The sequence below is a fragment of the Oncorhynchus mykiss genome, chromosome 6, assembly GCF_057628025.1.
Source record: "Oncorhynchus mykiss isolate SJ-2025 chromosome 6, ASM5762802v1, whole genome shotgun sequence".
In the NCBI taxonomy this organism is placed as follows: Eukaryota; Metazoa; Chordata; class Actinopteri; order Salmoniformes; family Salmonidae; genus Oncorhynchus; species Oncorhynchus mykiss.
Genome location: NC_143027.1, coordinates 50,165,675 through 50,188,717, shown reverse-complemented (window position 1 = coordinate 50,188,717; position 23,043 = coordinate 50,165,675). Strand labels below are relative to the sequence as shown.

General features: G+C 42.1%; 1 protein-coding gene across 6 annotated transcripts in view; it reads right to left on the bottom strand.

Moving 5' to 3' along the window:
- The window catches only part of si:dkey-220o5.5 (actin filament-associated protein 1-like 2), a 101,169-nt gene that overhangs the window by 22,013 nt on the left and 56,113 nt on the right, over positions 1 to 23,043 (bottom strand). For 4 of the 6 annotated variants that reach the window (XM_036980386.2, XM_090238144.1, XM_090238142.1 and 1 more), the window contains 6 exons: positions 22,952 to 23,034; positions 8,118 to 8,214; positions 7,503 to 7,714; positions 6,188 to 6,364; positions 5,529 to 5,621; positions 5,299 to 5,389 (listed from right to left, as the gene is read on the bottom strand). In XM_036980386.2, the coding sequence (XP_036836281.1) occupies positions 5,299 to 5,389; positions 5,529 to 5,621; positions 6,188 to 6,364; positions 7,503 to 7,714; positions 8,118 to 8,214; positions 22,952 to 23,034 (753 nt within the window). Of the gene's footprint in view, positions 1 to 5,298; positions 5,390 to 5,528; positions 5,622 to 6,179; positions 6,365 to 7,502; positions 7,715 to 8,117; positions 8,215 to 22,951; positions 23,035 to 23,043 lie in introns of all 6 variants that reach the window. The other 2 variants (XM_090238145.1, XM_090238146.1) reach the window with 1 other exon arrangement.

Sequence of the window (23,043 nt, the reverse complement as noted above, 5' to 3'; positions counted from 1 at the left end):
GCAGTTCATTCAGAGTGATCATGGGCCTCTTGGCTGCATCTCTGATCAGTCTTCTCCTTGTATGAGCTGAAAGTTTAGAGGGACGGCCAGGTCTTGGTAGATTTGCAGTGGTCTGATACTCCTTCCATTTCAATATTATCGCTTGCACAGTGCTCCTTGGGATGTTTAAAGCTTGGGAAATCTTTTTGTATCCAAATCTGGCTTTAAACTTCTTCACAACAGTATCTTGGACCTGCCTGGTGTGTTCCTTGTTCTTCATGATGCTCTCTGCGCTTTTAACGGACCTCTGAGACTATCACAGTGCAGGTGCATTTATACGGAGACTTGATTACACACAGGTGGATTGTATTTATCATCATTACTCATTTAGGTCAACATTGGATCATTCAGAGATCCCCACTGAACTTCTGGAGAGAGTTTGCTGCACTGAAAGTAAAGGGGCTGAATAATTTTGCACGCCCAATTTTTCAGTTTTTGATTTGTTAAAAAAGTTTGAAATATCCAATAAATGTCGTTACACTTCATAATTGTGTCCCACTTGTTGTTGATTCTTCACAAAAAAATACAGTTTTATATCTTTATGTTTGAAGCCTGAAATGTGGCAAAAGGTCGCAAAGTTCAAGGGGGCCGAATACTTTCGCAAGGCACTGTACTTGCTTGCGCTAGTTTTAGAGAAAGCTGCTGTGGAAAACACGTCCAGAAGGTAGCAAGTGTCAAGTGAAACCACAACATCACCACAAATGTCTTTTCTAGCCAGGTAAGTTACAATCGTTTGAGACACTAGCTACAGTAGTGATTTATAGAATGTCACAATTTATTATATAGATAGATGATCTGCACTATAAGGTTTTAAATAGGCTATGCTAGCTAACGTTAGCTATGTAGACTAGGTTAGCTAGCTACTGTTATGGTAGCTAGGTTATAAAACATTCACATGTACCCATGCAGCGGACGGGCTATTTTGAAAATATTATTATATTAAATTAATGCGATATATGAGAATATTTATTTGTAGATTACAATTTTAATAGTGTGAAAATGTATTTTTAAATGTTTATGGATAACATCGGCATAATGTTTTCTGTTAGAGAGTGGAAAGGAAGGAGAGGATGAAGACTGGATAGGAAGAACTGTGAAGGAGATATTTTCATTTTTATTTATATTAATTTTAATTTAACCTTTATTTAACAAGGCAAGTCAGATAGAGGAGGAAATGTAAAGATATGATTACAGAGCCTGCCAAATTATTATTCCAAACAATGTTTTTGAGAGAAAATACAAAAATGAGGCAACCAATGGGAATCTGTTAACCAAAGTATTTTATCTAATAGTGTACTATTTATTATTAAAGATTGGAGAGGAAGGAGAAGATAGTGGAAAGGAAAAATTAAGGGAGTAAAAAGAGTGAAGCGATTAGAGTGTAGAAGAGTGAGGTGGAAAGGTAAAGAGAAAGAAATAAAGAAAGAGAAGGAAGACGAGTGAAGAAAAGAGGAGAAAGATTGGAGGAGAAGTTAAGAGTGTAAGGAGAGTGACTCAAGGAGAGTGACTCAAGGAGAGTGAAGAAGAGCAGACGGAGGAGGTACAATGGCTCTTTCCAAGAAACGGAAATTAAATTTTAAAGGCAACATGATGAGAGAATTTCCATTTATACACTCAGGTCAAGACGATAGAATGGTTCACTGCACCCTTTGTAAGTCCCCTTTTCAATTGGCAGCGGGGAGGAACGACAGTGGTAGAACATCAACAGACGAAAAAGCATAAAGCCTCTCTGATTGCCCGTGTTAGAATGCCCTCTGTCACCACAATCTTCAAGGTAGAGCCTTTCCAAGAAGAATATGATTTAGCTGTGCAGGAGGGTGTCTTTGCATACCACACTATGCGACACAATCATAGTTACAGATCTATGGACAGCAGAGCACAACTGACACGGAAGCTTTATGAGCCAAAGTCTACATGTGCTAGGACAAAATGTGAAACAAAACTGCTTGATTTTGTTGAATTGAAAGGAGAAACAGCAGAGGAAATTGCAGCTGAGATCCTGGTGGTCATCCAAAATTTTTACCTGGAAAACAAAGTCGTGGCTTTCTCTGCCGATAACACAAATACCAACTTTGGAGGACTGAATAGGCTAGGGTGGGTCAATGTCCATACCAAAGTTAAAAATGCTCTGCAGCAGGAGGTGATTGGCTTAGGTTGTCCTGCCCACACCATTCATAACACGGCCAGAACAACTTTGGATATGATTCCCCTTGATGTTGAGTACCTGCTCGCAAAGATATTTGGATATTTTCATATTTTCACCGTCAGAGTAGAAAGACTGAAGAGTTTTTGTGAGTTTGTTGGCCAGGAGTACCATAACATTTTAGGACACAGCAATGTTCGCTGGCTGTCCATGCTTCCTGCTCTAGAAAGAGTACTGAAAATGTACGTGCCATTGAAATCCTTTTTTCTTTCTGAAGACAAAAGCCCTGTTGTCCAGCGAACAATGTTCGAAGATCCACTGACTGAACTTTGGCTGGCCTTTGTCCATGGAAACCTGACCGTATTCAGTGACACGATCAAGATGCTTGAAGGCCAGGACCGCTGTGCGGTGGAGTCAGCTGCAATTCTGGGAAACGTTGAGGCAAAAATTTACTGCAAGACGTGATGACAACTACATTCCAGTTTTGGTCAGAGGACTTCTGAAAGAGCTAGAGGAAAATGGAAAGAGAGCTTTCTGAAAACATCCCAATCCTTCTTCACTACGGCTGTGAAATTACTTGCAAGAATGGGGAAAGCACACAGATAATCTATAAGATTTACATTGTCTCCTTTAAAAAGGCAACCTCAGTGTGAAGAGATCCAGAAGGCAGCAGCCACACTGCAGAAAAAATGCTCCAATGTGACCATCAATGAGGATGCATTGTTTGATGAGGTTACTGGCCTGCAAGAGTTCCTAAAGGGGGGATCGCTTGAAGAATGGAAAACATCTGAGACACCGCTTAGTCAAAGATGGAGCAGGGTGGTTACCCACTTCAAAGAGAATGAAATCCTACACACTAACCTGGCTAGATTAGCATCTGTTGTCATGTGCTTACCTGGAAGTAATGCACCAGTCCAGAGAGTGTTCTCCCAAATGAATGATATATGGACAGCAGCAAGAAATAGGTTCACTGTTCCTACCATCAAGGCCATGCTTAATGTGAAGACAAACTTCAACCTCCCCTGCCAGAAGTTCATGGAGAAGCTGGCCAAAGACAGAGCAATCCTGAAGAAAAGACATTCTTCTGAGAAATATACAGATTAGGTTGGTATACATTTATTATATAGTTACCAATCTCATCATCATCTTATTTCTTTATTATTTTGTAAAGTATTTCACATATACTATTGTTTCTGTTTTTCCAATTTTGCTCATGTTCTCTTCTGCTCTTATTCTACCCAGACTACAGGCCCACTGAATGGCTGTTCAGATTGGACAGTTCTGTCTTGTCTGTAGTGTTTCTGTAATATAGTTGTTTTCTCTATCACAGTGTGCCTGTTAGACTAAATGCATGCAACTGGAATTGTCCCCCTTTTTTATTTCATAGTTAATAACATTAGATATTTTAATGATATATTGACCGCCAAACTGAAAATGTCCCCGGTTTTTAATTCCAGAAATCGGGTAAATGTATTGTTGAATGCTATAGGTAAGTTGTTCAAGTCGCAGTAACCGGCTTTTGTCCACCGCTTTTACTGGTGGAGAACAGCAGGCAGGGGAAGCAGTAGAGTCGGCTGCTAGCAGCGAAGCCACAGAGCCAGCTTATCCGTTGATACCACAGATTGAAATGATCGTGTATCTTCTGTCCCTTTCTTTGATGTAGGTCAGGTGTTGAACTTCCATCTCTTATCACACCCTGTTTCACTAGAAAATGCAATTTTGAAAACGGTTTCAGATGCAATATGTTATTCATCCTGATCAGCTTACAGTACCATAGCTATCAGCAAAACTAACGTAACCGTCAAAAGGCAGCAGATGACTTGTGATGTCCATAGGCAGGAGCGAGCTCTGCCTATCCTCCTGCTTATCCCATTACTTTGTTCACACCAATACGCATGCATGCAATATGCATGTATTATTTGAGTGCAATGAAAATGAATGAGACATATTGACACATGAAAAGGCAGCAAAGCTCTCTGCCTGCCTTTAAGCATCCGTTGGTTGTCAGTATAAAGTAGACACACATGCGCAAGTCATGTCAATGCCTTGAATTGAGTTTGAAGGGCTGGAGAAAGTCACATGGCGAAGCATGGCAAATTTGGGAAGTACTGTACACAACATGCAACGATTTCAACAATTTGAATGAGTTACAGTCAATTGAAATAAATTAGGTCCTAATCTATGGATTTCACATGACTGAGCAGGGGCATAGCCATGGGTTGGCTTGGGAGGGCATATGCCCACTCATTTGGGAGCCAGGCCCACCCACCGGGGAGCCAGGCCCAGCCAATCAGAATTTGTTTTCTCCCATAAAAAGGGCTTTATTACAGACAGAAATACTCCTCAGTTTCATCAGCCGTCCGGGTGGCTGATTTCAGACGATCCCGCAGGTAAAGAAGCCGGATGTGGAGGTCCTGGGCTGGCGTGCTGTTGTGAGGCCGGTTGGACGTACTGCAAAATTCTCTAAAACAACGTTGGAGGCGGCTTATGGTGGAGAAGTTAACATTAAATTCTCTGGCAACAGTTCTGGTGGACATTCCTGCAGTCAGCATGCCAACTGCATGCTCCCTCAAAACTTGAGACATCTGTGGCATTGTGTTGTGTGATAAACTGCACATTTTAGAGTGGCCTTTTATTGTCCCCAACACAAGGTGCAACTGTGTAATGATCGTGCTGTTTAATAATCTTCTTGATATGCTACACATGTCAGGTGGATGTATTATCTTGGCAAAGGAGAAATATTTGTGCACAAAATTTGAGAGAAATAAAGCTTTTTGTGCATATGGAACATTTCTGTGATCTTTTATTTCAGTTCATGAAACATGGGACTAACACTTTACATGATGCGCTTAGAATTGTGTTCAGTATAGTTCAGAAATCGATATTATCATGCAGAAAAAACATACAATGATTATTGATCAAATTTATATTTACTTACTTTTCATTACAGTTCTTTTTTCATTCATTTTCACATTTAATACTGACTGCACTTCACTGCTTCACGGAGTCCTCAGTGACTCATTCAGTCCCTACGAAGCAACTTAAGATGGAGCTATTGATAGTCTTTGAAACAGAGCAGCATTTGTTAATGTTGACAAACGGGGGAATTGGCTTACCTTTATCCTTAATTTCCACACTGCTGGGAGCAGAGGGCAGCACCAACATTTTCTCTTCATCCGAGTCTGAAGTCTGAATGACTGTGCTTGACTGCAAGGGAAACAACACATGAAAGGGCAGCATTGAAAGAAAACCTGAGCCACCTTATTCAGTCAAATTGAGTTAATTTAATGTTAATGTTAACTAGGGGCAGGAGTAGCTTTAATTCTTATAGTGGCAGAAGACTTACCCTGCAAGAGTCCAGTCTGTCACACTTGAGTAACAAGGAGAACCTTTGGGACTCTGGCTCATAGTAGGAGGAGCCCTTCACCTCCTCAATGATCTAGGGGACCAGCCGGACAACCAGTAAGAATTGAAAACACATTACACACAACATTTTTTGGTGCAGTTTCCCAAACACAGATTAAGTCTAGTCCTGGGCTAAAAAGAAAGATTCATCTTTTTAGCCCAGGACTAGACTTATTCTTACAGGACTATGCTTAATCTGTGTCCAGGAAACTGCCCCATAACACCTACAGCCATAGCCCATAACAAACATACCCTATATCTCCCAATCCTACTGTCCATTGCTCCTATCCTGATAATAACCTGTTAACAACCGCCATTTATCTCAGATAGGCTAGGCATGCCTGTTTGGACAATCATGGGTATTACACATCCAAAAAGGCATTTCCTCTTACCCCTCCCTTTGCTCTCTTTCAGTCAATTGCTGTGTCAAACCGTGGGACTATAGTTGCCATGTCTGAGCCAGAATGGCCCATAAGGCAGGAGCCCTCTCCTGTTTCTATAGTGTCAGGCAGTTTGATGTACATGTACACCCCTTGGACAGGACGCTAGTCTATCGCAGTCCTCTGTGGGACTATGCTGTAATGACAAACACCTCCAAACCTTCCTCCATTCCTCCGCCTGCTGGCAGCTCTGGAAGCCCATCACCACTGTGTCGGAACCAGTCACAACTTTGAGCTCGTGCTGCATCTTCTTGTTGTGCTTGGACTTGTAAACCACCTGGCAGCCCCGCAGGTCGAGCTCCAGCAGCGGGTAGAGGTCCTTGGCACATTTGTAGCACTGTGATTCAACATAGAAAAAGGATACCTGAGCTTGTTGCAGGTGTGTGGGAGTAATTTGATGATATCTTCAAAGAAAAGGAAACCCCACACAACACTCTTGCCAGTATCACTTTGTCTAACATTTTACTAATTTAGCAGCCACACTTATCCAGAATGACTTACAGGCACAATTAGGGTTAAGTGCCTTGCTCAAGGGAACATCGACAGGTTTTTCACCTAGTCGGCTCTGGGATTCGCCCCAGCAACATTTTGGTTACTGACCCAACACCCTTAAGCACTAGGCTGCCTGCCCCTCCACTTGTAGCACTAGAAGCAACTTGAAACAGTCAAATAGGACAAACAATTTATGGGCTATTCTGTAAATAAAAAGCATGAGCTGGCGCACACCCAGAGAAAATGATTTAGTGTAGAGGTGCTGACTAATGGTGAATAAACTGTAAGCCATAAATTACTGGCTAAAAAACACCAACGTTACAGCATCAATGTGCCTTTTTCAGGGTAATGTCATGAATGCTTGAACCAAGTTATGTTATGTTATGTTGCAATTAGTGCAACCAATGACAATAGTGAGGTATGTGTCGTAATTGCTAGGTTGATCAGAATGAATTTTAGCGAAACTGTTAAAAGACAACAGTCCACAGCATATTGAATATATTATGCCATTGTTATCATTAGTATTAGCATTACATCAGCATCAACATGCATCAACATTCATCGTTTCATTTAATTTCACCTATATATTTAAATATTTCCAATTTCATTTAATGTTTGTGTAACAGTTAATCTTTTGGTTCAACCATAATGCATAACAAGCATCATCAACAGGGGGAACATACGCTGGCTGATAAGCTGTAGAAAGAATACATTAATTTACAAGACCTGTTCACAGAAAATATAATTGGTCATAAGAAGGGTCTGAGATCAGTCAACATTCAGACCACTAGGGGTCAATGGTTTTTTATTCTGTGAATACTACATAAAACAGAGCCATACAAACCCTTCCTTCCTTCCAGACATTTCAAGGTTAATGCATTTTTACGGCTATAGTAAGCTACATGGATGAAACATGTTCAAAACACGTTTGTCGACACCTAGCAGATGATCGTACAGTGTTTTGTCCTTAGGAATGTGCTTACCAACAGCAGATTGTTGCGGACGAGAAAGAGTTGTTTGGTCCATTGGCCCAGCCATTTCTTCCTCCACAGGTAGCCACAGATGCGTGACTCAGAAGTAGGCCGCAGACAGGTCTGGGAGGCACTCCACTGGATGTAGTGGGCCCGGTCCTTCACAAACTCCTCATCTTCCTCACCGTATGACTCGTAGTGACTGCTGTCTGAGTCACCTTTGTCTGGAGAAAACACAGACACTCACGCGAGCACACATGTACACACAGATGATGCATTTCAGTATTTATTTTTTTGACACACCTGTTTGACACCACTTTTCAGAATGTGGTAAAAAGAGATACGCTGGGTTTTTACGTAGATTAAAATCCACAGTACACAACTGTGGAAGTTCGAAGGTTTGAGGATGAAAAATAGCACAAATACATGTATAACACATGAATGGAACTTTCTGATGTAATTCTTTGACTGTAGAAATGGCACAAGGTTACATCTATCCCATTGTGAAAGTAACCCAAGTTGCTGGCAATGGCTCTTGACAGAGAGAGAGAGAGAGAGAGAGAGCGAGAGAGAGAGAGAGAGAGAGAGAGAGAGAGACTGCTGTATCTAATGACTTGTTGAGCATACCTGTGGAGGGATTGTCTGGAACAAAAGGCTCAGCCTCCTCGTAGCAGTCCTCATCTAAACCTTCTGGAGGTTGGGGGGGTACCGCCGGCTCCTGGCTCTGAGGTAGGAACACAACAAGTGGTAATGACAGGGAGCCTTCATGACTCACAGGACTGTAGTAGGGCAGTGAGACATGACCTGATCCATGGCTACGTCCCAAATGGCACCCTATTCCCTATATAGTGCACTACTTTGGACCGGGGCCCATGGGTGGGGAATAGGGTGCCATTTGAGACACAGACGAGATCTATCTGTGCTTCAAAGTCTTCGCAATAAGGCAGTTGATTGGTCTAAATTTTTAAACGTGTATTTTTCCATATATGTTTGAATAAAATCAACTATATGTAGGTTACTTTGCCTGATGCTTTAAGCACTGCACTTAAAAATCAAGACACACAAATAAATAAAGAGGGAGCCAGAGATTAATATATCCTAACCAGAAGAAAAATATCTGTTTCCGACCCTCCTCCCGCTGCCTGCTGCTGCTAGCCTTCACAGATTCTGCCATTAACCTCCTGAAGTTGCCGGTAATAGGCTACACCAGCAGTCGGCAACCTTTTCCATTTGGAGTGCCAAGTTATGGTACCATTTCTACTAATCTGCGTGCCAGTTATGATTTTCATATGCACATTTTCGTGGAACAGTTTAATTTAATTTATAATAAAGTCTTCATATCTCAAAATCAATATCATGTGGTTAAATAAAAATTATATCTAAATGAAAATTAATCAAATCTAAAAGTAACTTCTATTGCCATTGCCAATATGTAAAAATAGCCTACATAAAGCTAAAAAATAAAAAAATTGCAGCCAGCAGGTAGAAAATATCCAGATAAAAATAAATATCTTATAAAATGACATAGGCTATGCATAGCCTGTCTGCAAGGAACTTGAAATATTGTTTCAACTATTAACTTGGGTCTGGCCTGCTAGCAAACTAGCAACATTGTATAAACTATTCTGGGCCTTTAGTGCTTGTGCCAGTGAGTTCCGGACAGACAGACACAGCTGTATGCTATTTATGCAAGGATAAAAAATAAATCAGGTAGGCCTTTTATTTGACATTTCCAATGGATCAGAGCATGACATTTTTTCACCTTTCATGCTGAGTGGTTATTGAAAGTGAGAGAGCTGGATTTTTTCTCTCAAATAGGCTACGTTGAGGAACTATTGTCATTCTCAATGAATCTAAAAACAGACTGTTTACTTACTTCAGCGGTTGTTGATTACTTAACTTAGCTTCTCAAAGTAATGTAAGACAATCAGAAGTAGTATCAGATCCCCAAATGGGCTCATTTATAAGCCTACATTTGCGTGCAGGCCAGGTAGCCTAGACCTAGTTCTATGCGTAATCAGGAGCATGTCCTTACTCAAGATTGACAGCCAAACAAAAGACAATGGATAAATTGACAACTCGTAAATGGAATGAAATAAACCAAAACTTTTCCCTCACAAGTGTATCATAGGCTGTGCACTCTACAGACATGTCCAATCCTACAATGGCAATGGTAAGACTGTGTCGTGACGTTACTTTCATTAGTCTGATGACTTTACACTCGCAGCTGCAGCATGGCAATGTTCTGGTCTAGTCTGGGAGTTTAGTTTATTTTCTTCACCTCGTGTAGAGGTTCCAAGTTCCAACCATTTCCAACATGTAGCGACCACTCTACGCTTTTCTGGTGTAATGTTAATTTCAATACCAATTGTTTTATGCACTCTCTGGAAATGGGCGGTTCCGTCAGGCTGACATGCTCTTTGAACTCACTCGAGGCGTGGCAACTTACTGTGCACAGTTTATAGAAGACAAATTATATTATGGCTCCTAAAATCACATTCCTATATTAACAGAAATACTTTCATAATTTGTCATATTTCATATACAAAGTTAAGGATGGAAACTTGACAGATAAAGGTCATGTACTTTTCAAATTACAGCATATCCTTTAATAACCTTTTTAATGACATCACAAAATAAAAACCAATATGACATTAGTTTTCTATAGATCATCTCTGACCATTCCCCACTTTCTTATGTTAGAAGACCTCTCTGGATCTTCTCTGCTTTAATTTAGGACAGGTTGTGAGCTGTCAAACCCGGCCCAGTTCCCTCTTCTGTGGGTGAGAGAAGGTCTGGTTACTGTCATCCATTGCCAAGCTGATCTGACCCATTCTGATCCTTACAGGACAATCATGACAACTGTAATAATAATAAATTAAATGCATTAAGAAATTACCGTAACCAAACAAACATTTTAGATGAGAAATTATGGTAATTATCGATAAATGTACTACTGGTGATACTGGTATGCCATCTCCGCAATGGATTAGTCCACTCAGACAGGCGTGAATCAGACAGGTGTCTCTTGTGCCATATTAAAAAATATATATATTTGCCACTGCTTGACTAAGAATCTTGGTGGGCCAACAACCTATCAACCAAACAATCGACCAGTCGACTAAATGGGGTCAGCCTTACTTCGATAATAGAATACATACAAGTAATTGCCAAAATAAAGGAAACACGTTGTCACGCCCTGGCCATAGAGAGGCTTGACTGATTTCCGTATTTTAACTGTAACTCAGAAAAATATTTGAAATGGTTGCATGTTGCATTTATATTTTTGTTCAGTATAGTTTAATCCATCTGCATTTCATACATGTATTCAGAGGTAAATGCTAATTGAAGCTTTTTAAAATTATTAATATAATTCAAGTTAAAAATCAGAAAATGTATTTCATTTTTGATTTGCATATGATAGCCACATTTTTAAAATACAACATTATTGACACCTTGACACTGAAATGTTCCTGCTAATATTTATATTTTTGGAGGGAAAATATTTGCCTATAAATATTGATTTAATTCACATATCTCCATTTCCATCATGAATCGGAAACTGAGGAAACTCCTGGCTATTGCGGCAATCTATCAATTGTGGAACCTACAACGACGGCGCTCCATGTGGGTTCAACCCTGATATCCCGAAGCCGGTATGGAGAATACCATCATCTGGTGCAGGAGCTGCGGTTCGACGATGTGTTGTTCCAGGGCTATTTCAGGCTTGATAAAGCCCAGTTCGATGACCTGCTGTCCAGGATGGGACCTCGTAATGCAAGCACAGACACAAAATTTGCAAGAGCAGACACGACAATGGTGAGCTGAACATCTCGCCATTTGTCTGAGGTAAATATTGTCAATCAATTCTAGAATCCTGACATGTTATTATCAATTGATAAATATATAATGAGTGAGACAATAGCCTCTATGAATAGATCAGAACAACAACAAAAAGCAATGTAAAGCTAAATGTTTCATAGCCTACATTGAACACATTCTTTATGGGAATTACAGTGCATTCGGAAAGTATTCAGACCCTTTGACTTTTTCCACAATTTGTTATGTCACATCCTTGCTCTAAAATGGATTGAAATAAAAACAAGTCCTCATTAATTTACACAAAGCGAAAACAGGTTTTAAGATTTTTTTGCAAATTTATTGAAAATGAGAAACAGAAATACCTTATTTACATAATTATTCAGACCCTTTACCATGAGACTTTTCAGGGACTGGGAGACTCTTCAGGATCGGGGTGAAGATGAACGGAGCAAAGTACAGAGATCCTTGATGAAAACCTGCTCCCCTTGAGTGCTCAGGACCTCAGACTGGGGTAAAGTTTCACCTTCCAACAGGGCAACGACCCTAAGCACACAGCCAAGACAATGCAGGAGTGGCTTTCGGACAAGTCTCTGAATGTCCTTGAGTGTCCCAGCCAGAGCCCAGACTTGAACCCGATCTAACATCTCTGGGGAGACCTGAAAATAGCGGTGCAGCGACGTTCCCCATCCAACCTGACAGAGCTTGAGCTAAAGGGTAGAGCTACCGCTTTCAAGGAGCGGGACTCTAACCCAGAAGTTTATAAGAAACCCCGCTATGCCCTCCAACAAACCATCAAGATCGAATCATACTACACCGGCTCAGACGCTCGTCGGATGTGGCAGGGCTTGCAAACCATTACAGACTACAAAGGGATGCACAGCCGTGAGCTGCCCAGTGACACAAGCCTATCAGACAAGCTAAATTACTTCTATGCTTGCTCCGAGGCAAGTAACGCTGAAACATGCATGACAGCATCAGCTGTTTTGGATGACTGTGTGATCACGCTCTCCATAGCCAATTTGAGTAAGACCTTTAAACAGGTCAACATTCACAAGGCCGAAGGGCCGGACAGATTACCTGGACTTGTACTCCAAGCATGCGCTAACCAACTGGCAAGTGTCTTCACTGACATTTTCAACCTCTCCCTGTCTGAGTCTGTAATACCAACATGTTTCAAGCAGACCACCATAGTCCATGTGCCCAAGAACACGAAGGTAACCTGCCTAAATGACTACCAACCTGTAGTACTCACATTTGTAGCCATGAAGTACTTTGAAAGGCTGGTCATGGCCCACATCAACACCATTACCCCAGAAACCCTAGACCCACTCCAATTTGCATACCGCCCCAACAGATCCACAGATGAAGCAATCTCTTTTGCTCTCCACACTTCCCTTTCACACCTAGACAAAAGGAACACCTATGAGAGAATGCTATTCAATGACTACAGCTCAGCGTTCAACATCATAGTGCCCTCAAAGCTCATCACTAAGCTAAGGACCCTGTGACTAAACCCCTCCCTCTGCAACTGGATCCTGGACTCCCTGACGGGCCGCCCCCAGGTGGTAAGGGTAGGTAACATCACATCCGCCATGCAGATTCTCAAAACGGGGGCCCCTCAGGGGTGCGTGCTCAGTCCCCTCGTGTACTCCCTGTTCACTCATGACTGGACTGCCAGGCACAACTCCAACACCATCATTAACTTCTTATGGCTGCAGGGGCAGTATTGAGTAGCTTGGATGAAAAGGTGCCCAGAGTAAACTGCCAGCTCCTCAGTCTCAGTTGCTAATATATGCATATTATTATTAGTATGATAGAAAACACTCTAAAGTTTCCAAAACTGTCAAAATATTGTCTGTGAGTATAACAGAACTGATATTGCAGGCGAAACCCTGAGTAAAATCAAACCAGGGAGTGGCTTGTATTTTGAAAACTCCATGTTCCATAGCCTGCCTTTGCTCCATTTAAAGGGATATCAACCAGATTCCTTTTCCTATCGCTTCCTCAATGTGCCAACAGTCTTCAGACATAGTTTCAGGCTTTAATTTTGAAAAAATGAGCGAGAACGATAACATTGCGTCATTGTATGCCAGGTGCCAGCAGCGTTTTGTATGCGTAACAGAGTTTGGGCTGCCATTGCCTTTCCCTCTCCTACTGATAAAGACAGTTGCGGTTGATATTTAATCAATTATATATTTTAATAACAACCTGAGGATTGATTATAAAAAACGTTTGACATGTTTCTGTGGACATTACGGAAACTATTTGGAATTTGTCTGCGTTGTCGTGACCGCTCTTTCCTGTGGATTTCTGAACATAATGCGGCAAACAAACGGATGTATTTTGGATATAAAAATAATCTTTATGGAACAAAAAGAACATGTATTGTGTAACTGGGAGTCTCGTGAGTGAAAACGATTAATTTGATTGCTTTTCTGATTTTCGTGGCCATGCTACTTCATGCTAAGTGTACATAATGTTTTGTCGGGTGATTCGTAAACTTACACAAACACTTGGATTGCTTTCGCTGTAAAGCATATTTTCAAAATCTGACACGACAGGTGGATTAACAAAAGGCTAAGCTGTGTTTTCCTATATTGCACTTGTGATTTCATGAATATAAATATTTTTAGTAATATTATTTGAATGTGGCGCTATGCAATTCAGCGGTTCTTGATGACAATTATCCTGTTAACGGGATTGCAGCCATAACAAGTTAAGTTTGCTGATGACACAACAGTGGTAGGCCTGATCACCGACAACGATGAGACAGCCTTGGAGGAGGTCAGAGACCTGGCCGTGTGGTGCCAGGACAACAACCTCTCCCTCAACGTGATCAAGACAAAGGAGATGATTGTGGACTACAGAAAAAGGAGGACCGAGCAAGGCCCCATTTTCACCTATGGGGCTGTAGTGGAGCAGGCTGAGAGCTTCAAGTTCCTTGGTGTCCACATCACCAACAAACTATCATGCTCCAAGCACACTAAGACAGTCGCGAAGTGGCCACGACAAAACCTATTCCCCCTCAGGAGACTGAAAAGATTTGGCATGGATCCTCAGATCCTCAAAAAGTTCTACAGCGGCACCATCCAGAGCATTACTGGTTGCATTACTGCTTGGTATGGCAATTGCTTGGCCTCTGACCGCAAGGCACTACAGAGGATAGTGCGTAGGGGCCAGTACATCACTGGGGCCAAGCTTCCTGCCATCCAGGATCTCTATACCAGGCGGTGTCAGAGGAAGGCGCTAAAAATTGTCAAAGACTCCAGCCACCCTAGTCATAGACTGTTCTATCTCCTACCGCACGGCATGCAATACCGGAGCGCCAAGTCTAGGTCCAAAAGGCTTCTCAACAGGTGCTACTCTCAAGCCATAAGACTCATGAACACCTGAACATCTAATCAAATGGCTACCCAGACTATTTGCATAGACCCCCCCCCTCCTCTTTTACACTGCTGCTATTCTCTGTTTATTATCTATGCATAGTCACTTTAACTCGACCTACATGTACAGAAAGGAGTCTATAGATGTAGGATATTTTGCCTTTAAATGATTGTGCTGTAGCACAAAGTGTTTCCACTTCATTCAGCTGAGCTCTAAACCTCCTCTTGGAAGTAAATGAGGAAATGAAATGTCTAATTTTAAGATATTTAAAAAAAAATCTTGGCACATTGAATTCACTGCAGAGCTCTTGAAAGGATTTCAGTGTAGTGGTTTTCTGATGAAATAGGTCTGAAAAGGTCCTGATTCCTAGAGTATGCCAGTGTGACAAATAAAATTTGATTTGATTTGATTTAATGAATATAATTGAGCTTAGGAGCAATGAACCACGGGATTGGGCTTCTATCTGAATCCACGTTGAGTCTTTTTGTGATCCATGTTAGCATGTTGCGGATTTGGGCAGACCAGTAGTACAATTGAAGGGAGGGAAGGGCAAGACCACCCTTAGATTCAGGTTTTGAAAGAGTGGAGAACTTAGGTTTTTTATTGCCCCATATAAATTTGGCTGATGCTTTGGTTAGTTGTTTTGAAAAAGGAAAATCGGGAGATAGCATGGGAGCATCTGAAATAAATAGTTCAATCTAGGGAGAATGTTCATATGGATGACATTAATTCTTCCGACTAAACAAATAGGGAGTGAGATCCAGGTTTGGAGATCGTTCTTGATTCGATCCAGGAGTGGAAGATAATTTTCCTTGAAAAGGCTATTCAGATCTGGTGTTGAAACCTCTGTGTCTTCCATTGGAATGGACAGTGTGTCTTTATAGAGCTAGTGAGTGTAAGATTGAGAGGGCAAACTGGATTTCTTAAAAGTTTTCTTATATTCTGAAAACTTAGCATACTGAGCAATTGTGTCTAAAATGGGAGGGATTTCTCAGGGTTGGATATGTAGAGCAAGACATCATCCGCATAGAGAGAAATCTGCAGAAACACCCATAATACTTGGATTGCTCTTTATCAACTCTGCCAGAGGCTCCACCCCCAACAAGTAGAGCAGGGGGGATAGCGAGCACCCTTGTCTTGTGCCCCGTCCCAAAGGGAATCTGTCAGAGTTCAGGGCGTTAATAGTCACCATGGCATTTGGATGAGAGTATAGGGACTTAATCCATTTAATAAAGTTTGGGCCCATATTGAACTTTTCTAAGACTGAGAACAGAAAGCTCCACTGCATCCTGTCAAACACCTTCTCAGCATCCAGGGAAGCCAGCAGGACAGGGGTCTTCTGTGCGTTTACTTGATCAATAATATCAAAAAGACGGCGAATGTTTTCAGAAGAGTACCTGTCTCTAATAAATCCAGTTTGGTCCGCTTTTATTATTTTGGGAAGAAGAGTGTTTAGTCTTTTGGCGAGCAATTTGGTAATTATTTTGTAGTCGAAATTCAACAAGCTTATGGGCCGGAAGGACGAGCAGGATAGAGGGTCCTTGTCTTTTTTGAGCAACACTGTAATGTGAGCTATGTGCATAGAGTCTGGGAGAGCTCCGTTTTTGCAAAAATCATCCAGCATTGGCATGAAAATAGGGCTAAGCTGGGGCCAAAAAGCTTTGTAAAACTCTCTGGGGAATCCATCTGGGCCTGGGGACTTACTAGGTGGCATGGAGGTAATTGCCTCCAGGACCTCCTCAGGAGTGAAGGGGGAGTTGAGATCTTCTTGGTCGTTCTCTGATAGTTTAGGTAGCGAGATTCCCTAAAAGAAGGAACGGAGTTCTGCCTCCGTATGTTTTCTCTCAGAAGTATATAGTTTGCAGTAAAAATCATGAAAAGTTAAATTGATATTTTTTGGGTCATGTGACTTCGTTCTCTGCTGTTCGGATAGCCATGATTGTACGCTCTGACTGCTTTTTTTTAAAATTGGTAAGCAAGCAATTTACACGGCATATTGCTAAACTCATGGTATTTCAGTTTAGTAAAGAATATTTTTTTTTTTATCTCCCGACTATAGTCCAAGTTCAGTTTGGCTTTGGCTGCTTTAAGTTGACTCTAGGAGGTGCTCTCTGGGGATAGTTTGTTTACTTTTTTACAGAGTTTCAGCTCCCTCTCAAGATCTAGCATGTGTGCTTCCATTGCTTTTTTCTTAGAGGAAGCATATACAATTAGATTACCTCTTAGTATGGCTTTGGCAGCTTCCCACATTGTGGCCGGAGAAACAGGAGAGTCTTTGTTGTCTTGTGTGTAGTTGTCTATCCATGTAGTTACCAATGTATGGAACGCTTCATTTGATAACATGGAGGTGTTGAATTTCCAGCTCTTTGACCTCAGAATAGGTCAAAGCGGAGGTGGACAAAGGCGTGATCTGAAAGTGCTATGGGTTCAATTGTACACGTGGCTGAATATTTTAAAATCTTTGGGATAAAAATGTAATCTATACGGGAGTAGGTGTTATGGACATTAGAGTAGTATGTATATTCCATAGATGAGCTATTAGTCTCTCTCCAGATATCTATCAGTCTCCAGATAGCTATCATCTCTTTAGTAAGAGAGTTCAACATCTTTGCAGATCTAGGATTTGTGAAGGGGACTTGAGATTATTTGTCCAGGGTTGGGTTGAGGGTACAATTAATATCTCCAGCCAGCACTCCAAAGGAAACACAATGCTCATTGAGCAGGGATATCATTTTTGACATGAAAGCAGTAGTATCTGTGTTAAGGGCATATATGTTTAAGATAGTAATTGGTTGCCCATACAGTGACCCAGTTATCAAAATAAATGTCCCCTCCAGATCAGAAATGTTTTGGTAAATTATGAATGGAACATTCTTATGGATAAGTATGGCTGTACCTCTACTGTTTGACTTGAAAGATGAGAAATACACCTGTCCCACCCAAGCTCTGCGGAGTTTGGCATGTTCGGCATCACAGAGGTGTGTCTCTTGTAATAGCGCAATGTCTGTTTTTACCTTTTTTAGAGCACATGGTACATTTTTCTGTTTTATTGCATGACCTAGACCATGGCAGATCCATGTCAGTAGATTTAAGGTACTAGTCATCATCATCAAACAGTAATCGAACTCTAGTGCAAGTCATCTCTGGGTAAAGGTGGATAATAGTTACAGCTGCTATCACATCAAATTAAAATAAATGGTGTACATAAAAGAACAATCTCTGAACAGCCCAACCGAGTTCCCAAACAACTCGACACATCCCGTTGGATCTATTACCCCCACGCTCAGTTTCAATTCTGTGTTCCGAATTAACAAAAGAAACCGGGAACAGTTAGCAACGCACAACATCTCCCCCTGCCCACCAAAGAAATGCCTCATCCTCTCCGCCCCGCATTGAGTGACAACGTAGCCCCCGCCCAGACCACATTAAAAAAGAGGAAGAAAATAAAATCAATAGCCCAGCCTACATATACCTCCTCCAAAGGACATAGGGCTAATCGTTTGGACCAAATAAAACTGAAATGTTGGGGAAAATCCTTAAGAGGGATCTATAGGATAAGTCGTTTGTTTTTATTAAAACGTAATATCAACAGGATAAGGCCATAGGCATAAAATTGACACATTGAGCTTCTCGTTAGGTCTGTAAATGTGTCGTAATCGACAGCCTATGAATGGTGAAAATGATAACTACAAATAATAATAATAATAATAATAATAATAAAAATTGGGAAATAAAAGTAGGCTGAAACGTTAGTAGGCCTAGGTTAGGCTATAGAGCCTATCCCTCTCAGCTAAAAGAAAATAAATATAAATTAGAAGGCTATAATATCTTTGGATGGTCTTTGGATGGTGGCTATATGTTGTCTTACCTCCTTTAGTAATAACAGTAATCGCTTTTAGTCATTGGTCCATTTCTCAGTGACCAGGATTGTCCTTCAAAAAACGTTTTGCTTCTACGGGAGTTTTGAAGTGTCGCAGGGCTCCTTGGTGAAGAATCCTGAGCTCATTTGGGTATTTGAATCCCCTAAAGATGCTTCGGTCAACGGAGTATTTCTTCACCTCGTCAAACTCTCTGCGCTTTTGGCGTATTCCAGCTGACAGATCCTGATGTAAAGTGAGTTTGGCATTTCCCACTGTAATGGTGTTGATTTTCGCCACCTGTAGGACTCGTTCCTTGTCGGTGAATCGCAGGAAACGTGTGGTGATTCGGAGCGGTGGTTGTCTGGCTGCTGGTGGGGGCCTCAGTGCTCAATGGGCCTGTTGGTGGACAGGTGGAGCCACTCGGGAAGTTTGTCTTGCAGGTAGTGGGTCAGTGGCATGTTTCCCTCTTATTTTTCACCCATATTTAATAGAACACAATTATTCCTTTGCCCCCTGTTTTCCAGGTCCTCTGTTTTATCTTCCAGATGCTCTATTTTATTTTTAGCATATGCTATTGTTTCCATGGCGTCTGTCAGTGAGTTTTCCATGGATAGGATTCGCCCCTCTGCCTCATCCAGGCACCCCACGTTGATGGTTATCTTGTTGTTGATGTCAGGCAAAGCATTTTCCATGGTTGTCACCTTGCCCCCTATAGCACTGAGCTGAGAGTTAATGCCATCTAATTTGATGTTGAGTTCTGTACGTTGGGATCTCAGCTCAGAAAGGATGTCTTCGACAGACTGCGAGTTTGGCATTTGTTGGGCCTCGGGGGGGGGGGGGGGGTCCTCTTGCTCCTGGCTAATGGCGCTAGCTTTTTCCGAAGCTAGCTGTTTCTTGGAGGCTTTTTCCGCCGCTAATGCTTGAGTCCGGGTAAAAAATGTTACCTGCAATGTCGCCTTTTGTAGCCGTCATGACATTTTGACTAAAGCTAAAGGAGTTTCAACTTGAAGTGGAGATAAGATTAAGAATTGGAAACTACTTGTGTGGAGCTCTTAGTTCATGCGGCCATCTCGTTCAAGGGTCACACGATCCCCTTTATTTTTTTAAAAGTTATTTTTTAAATAATAGCACATTTATTTTAAATTGTATTTTTTCTTACCCCTTTTTCTCCGCAATTTCGTTGTATCCAATTTGGTAGTTACAGTCTTGTCTCATCGCTGCAACTCCCGTACGGACTCGGGAGAGGCGAAGGTCGAGAGCCGTGCGTCCTCCGAAAAAACCCAACCAAGCCGCACTGCTTCTTGACAATGCCCACTTAACACGGAAGCCTGCCGCACCAATGTGTCAGAGGAAACACCATACACCTGGTGACTGTGTCAGCGTGCACTGTGTCAGGCCTGTCACAGGAGTCGCTAGTGCGTGATGGGACAAGGGTATCCTTGCCGGCCAAACCCTCCCCTATCCCGGACAATGCTGGGACAATTGTGCGCTAACCATTGAGTCTCCCGGTCGCGGCCGGCTGCGACAGAGCCTGGACTCGAACCCAGAATCTCTAGTGGCATAGCTAGCACTGCAATGCTGTGCCTTAGACCACTGCGCCACTCAGGACACACCTTTTCATTATAACGTTGGAGGAAATATGTTCCTATATTATATTCCTATTCTTTTTTTTTAGGGGGTACATCAGTTTTAATATTGCAGGTAGAATGTAGCTTCCATCAATGTAATTGTCTGCATCACTTCCAATCCCCCATATATTTTTTTGCAAATACGTTCCTATAGTGTTTGAGGAACTTGTTTGCTGGCCTCATAAATGCTAGCTAATATTTTGCTACGGAAGTGAAAGAGAGTCTTAAGTGGATTTGCGAGAGAATTATGGGCAGAGTTTGATGGTAAACACAGCAGCCTCCTATGGGTTCTTCAAAAGTGCTCTTTCTCTTGGGGTTCTGGTCTGACTTCCTGCCTGTGTGTGTGCATGAGTGTGTCTGTGTTTGTTGTGTGTGTGCGTGCGTGCGTCCACAGAACGGAAGGGTACCGCTGAGCTCATCGTCTCCGGGGGGTTCTGACTCAGACCGTCGGACTTCCTCCTCTCTTCTTCTGTGTGGGTATTCTATCACTCCATCTCGTAGACAAATGTAATTGCGACATGAACATCCACTTCCTCTACTCTGGCTCCATCTCCACCAATGGCATCATTGATGAAGAGGAGATGGCCTCTCGCATAAACAGAGCATTTCCTCTTCCGCTGATACTACCCCTGGTTCCCTCAACCGTTCATTCCCACTTTGATCCTCAGCATAAACCCTGATTATGAATCCCCATGCTGGGATTCTCTGTGAACCTGTCAATAGGCCGGAGGAGGCCGTAGGAACAGAGTTCCATACAGCAGAGGAGAAGGGAGGCTCAGTTTACAGTGTCTGAGCTGATTATCTCTGGAGTAGGCTACACCCTTTTTGTTGTCTATTTTGGGTCGCTCCCCCTGCCAACTTGAAAAAGCCCCCGTTCGAGGCAGTAGCGTGCCCTCTGACCTTTTGTACTCCTCAACCCTCGACGAGACATGCCTGGACCTCACCAAACCTCAGCAGGGCCAGGGACTCTCTCATTAGCAGCCCACATCACAGACTGCCACCCCCTTCCTCCCCCTCGTTCCCCTCATGCCCCTCAGCTACTAATGCTTCATGGCCTAGCACTTTCCCTTGTCATTATGTTCACTTGCTCTAGCAAAGGCCCTGTAAAGAAATGCTGTCACTGGATCTTTACCTCCCTGCTGCAACTTTCTCTCCCAGTCATCTGAAGAGGAGCACAGGACCCAGAGTATCTTCGTCCCACCTGAATTTACTCCCAACATTCAAAAATGTCTGCCGCGTCACATAATCAAAATGGTTAACTAGTGCTGCAGATATTTTTTTGTGACACAATAACAGTTCTCTGAATTTAGAAAGCAACCTATTCTTACAATGTCACATAGGCATGTGTTTCCCTTTTAGTTGAAATATTTTATAAAGCAGGCCAAATGAGTCCTGTGAATGTTCGTCTCACATTCTTGTGTGATAAAAGCACACTAAATTGTACCTGAGGCAGCTAATTACAACATCTCAGGACTCCAACAACAAGACACCCCTTTTCACATATCTGTCCCAACACAGTTGAGCAGCCCTATCTTAAATGGCCAAATGTCCAGTTGATTTCAAATGCAATGGAAAAAAAAATCACAAAACCAAAGATACACATCATCAACTATAATGTATCACATATACCCAAAATATCCTGGCAACTGTGTAGCTAGGTGTCTGGCTAGACTCTAAACTCTCCTTCCAGACCCATATCAAACATCTCCAATCGAAAATCAAATCAAGAGTCGGCTTTCTATTCCGCAACAAAGCCTCCTTCACTCACGCCGCCAAACTTACCCTAGTAAAACTGACTATCCTACCGATCCTCGACTTCGGCGACGTCATCTACAAAATTGCTTCCAACACTCTACTCAGCAAACTGGATGCAGTTTATCACAGTGCCATCCGTTTTGTCACTAAAGCACCTTATACCACCCACCACTGCGACTTGTATGCTCTAGTCGGCTGGCCCTCGCTACATATTCGTCGCCAGACCCACTGGCTCCAGGTCATCTACAAGTCCATGCTAGGTAAAGCTCCGCCTTATCTCAGTTCACTGGTTACGATGGCAACACCCATCCGTAGCACGCGCTCCAGCAGGTGTATCTCACTGATCATCCCTAAAGCCAACACCTCATTTGGCCGCCTTTCGTTCCAGTTCTCTGCTGCCTGTGACTGGAACGAATTGCAAAAATCGCTGAAGTTGGAGACTTTTATCTCCCTCACCAACTTCAAACATCTGCTATCTGAGCAGCTAACCGATCGCTGCAGCTGTACATAGTCTATTGGTAAATAGCCCACCCATTTTCACCTACCTCATCCCCATACTGTTTTTATTTATTTATTTTTATTTTTCTGCTCTTTTGCACACCAATATCTCTACCTGTACATAACCATCTGATCATTTATCACTCCAGTGTTAATCTGCATAATTGTAATTATTTGCCTACCTCATGCCTTTTGCACACAATGTATATATAGACTCCCCTTTTTTCTACTGTGTTATTGACTTGTTAATTGTTTACTCCATGTGTAACTCTGTGTTGTCTGTTCACACTGCTATGCCTTATCTTGGCCAGGTCGCAGTTGCAAATGAGAACTTGTTCTCAACTAGCCTACCTGGTTAAATAAAGGTGAAATAAAAAAAAATAAATAAAAAAAATAGCTCTGGCCAAGCTCATTAGTGCACGTTTTTGTTTTGAATCCAGTCACTAAACAAATTGGTGAATCATTTTGTCTATGGAGTTCAATACAGGGAGTTAGTGGAGGAATGTGCACTTACCCCTTTCCGTAGCCATTCGGTAGAGGCAGAGGACAAGGTCTCCTCGGCTGAGTCCGGGTCTGGTCCTGACTGGAACAGACCAACTGGGGGTA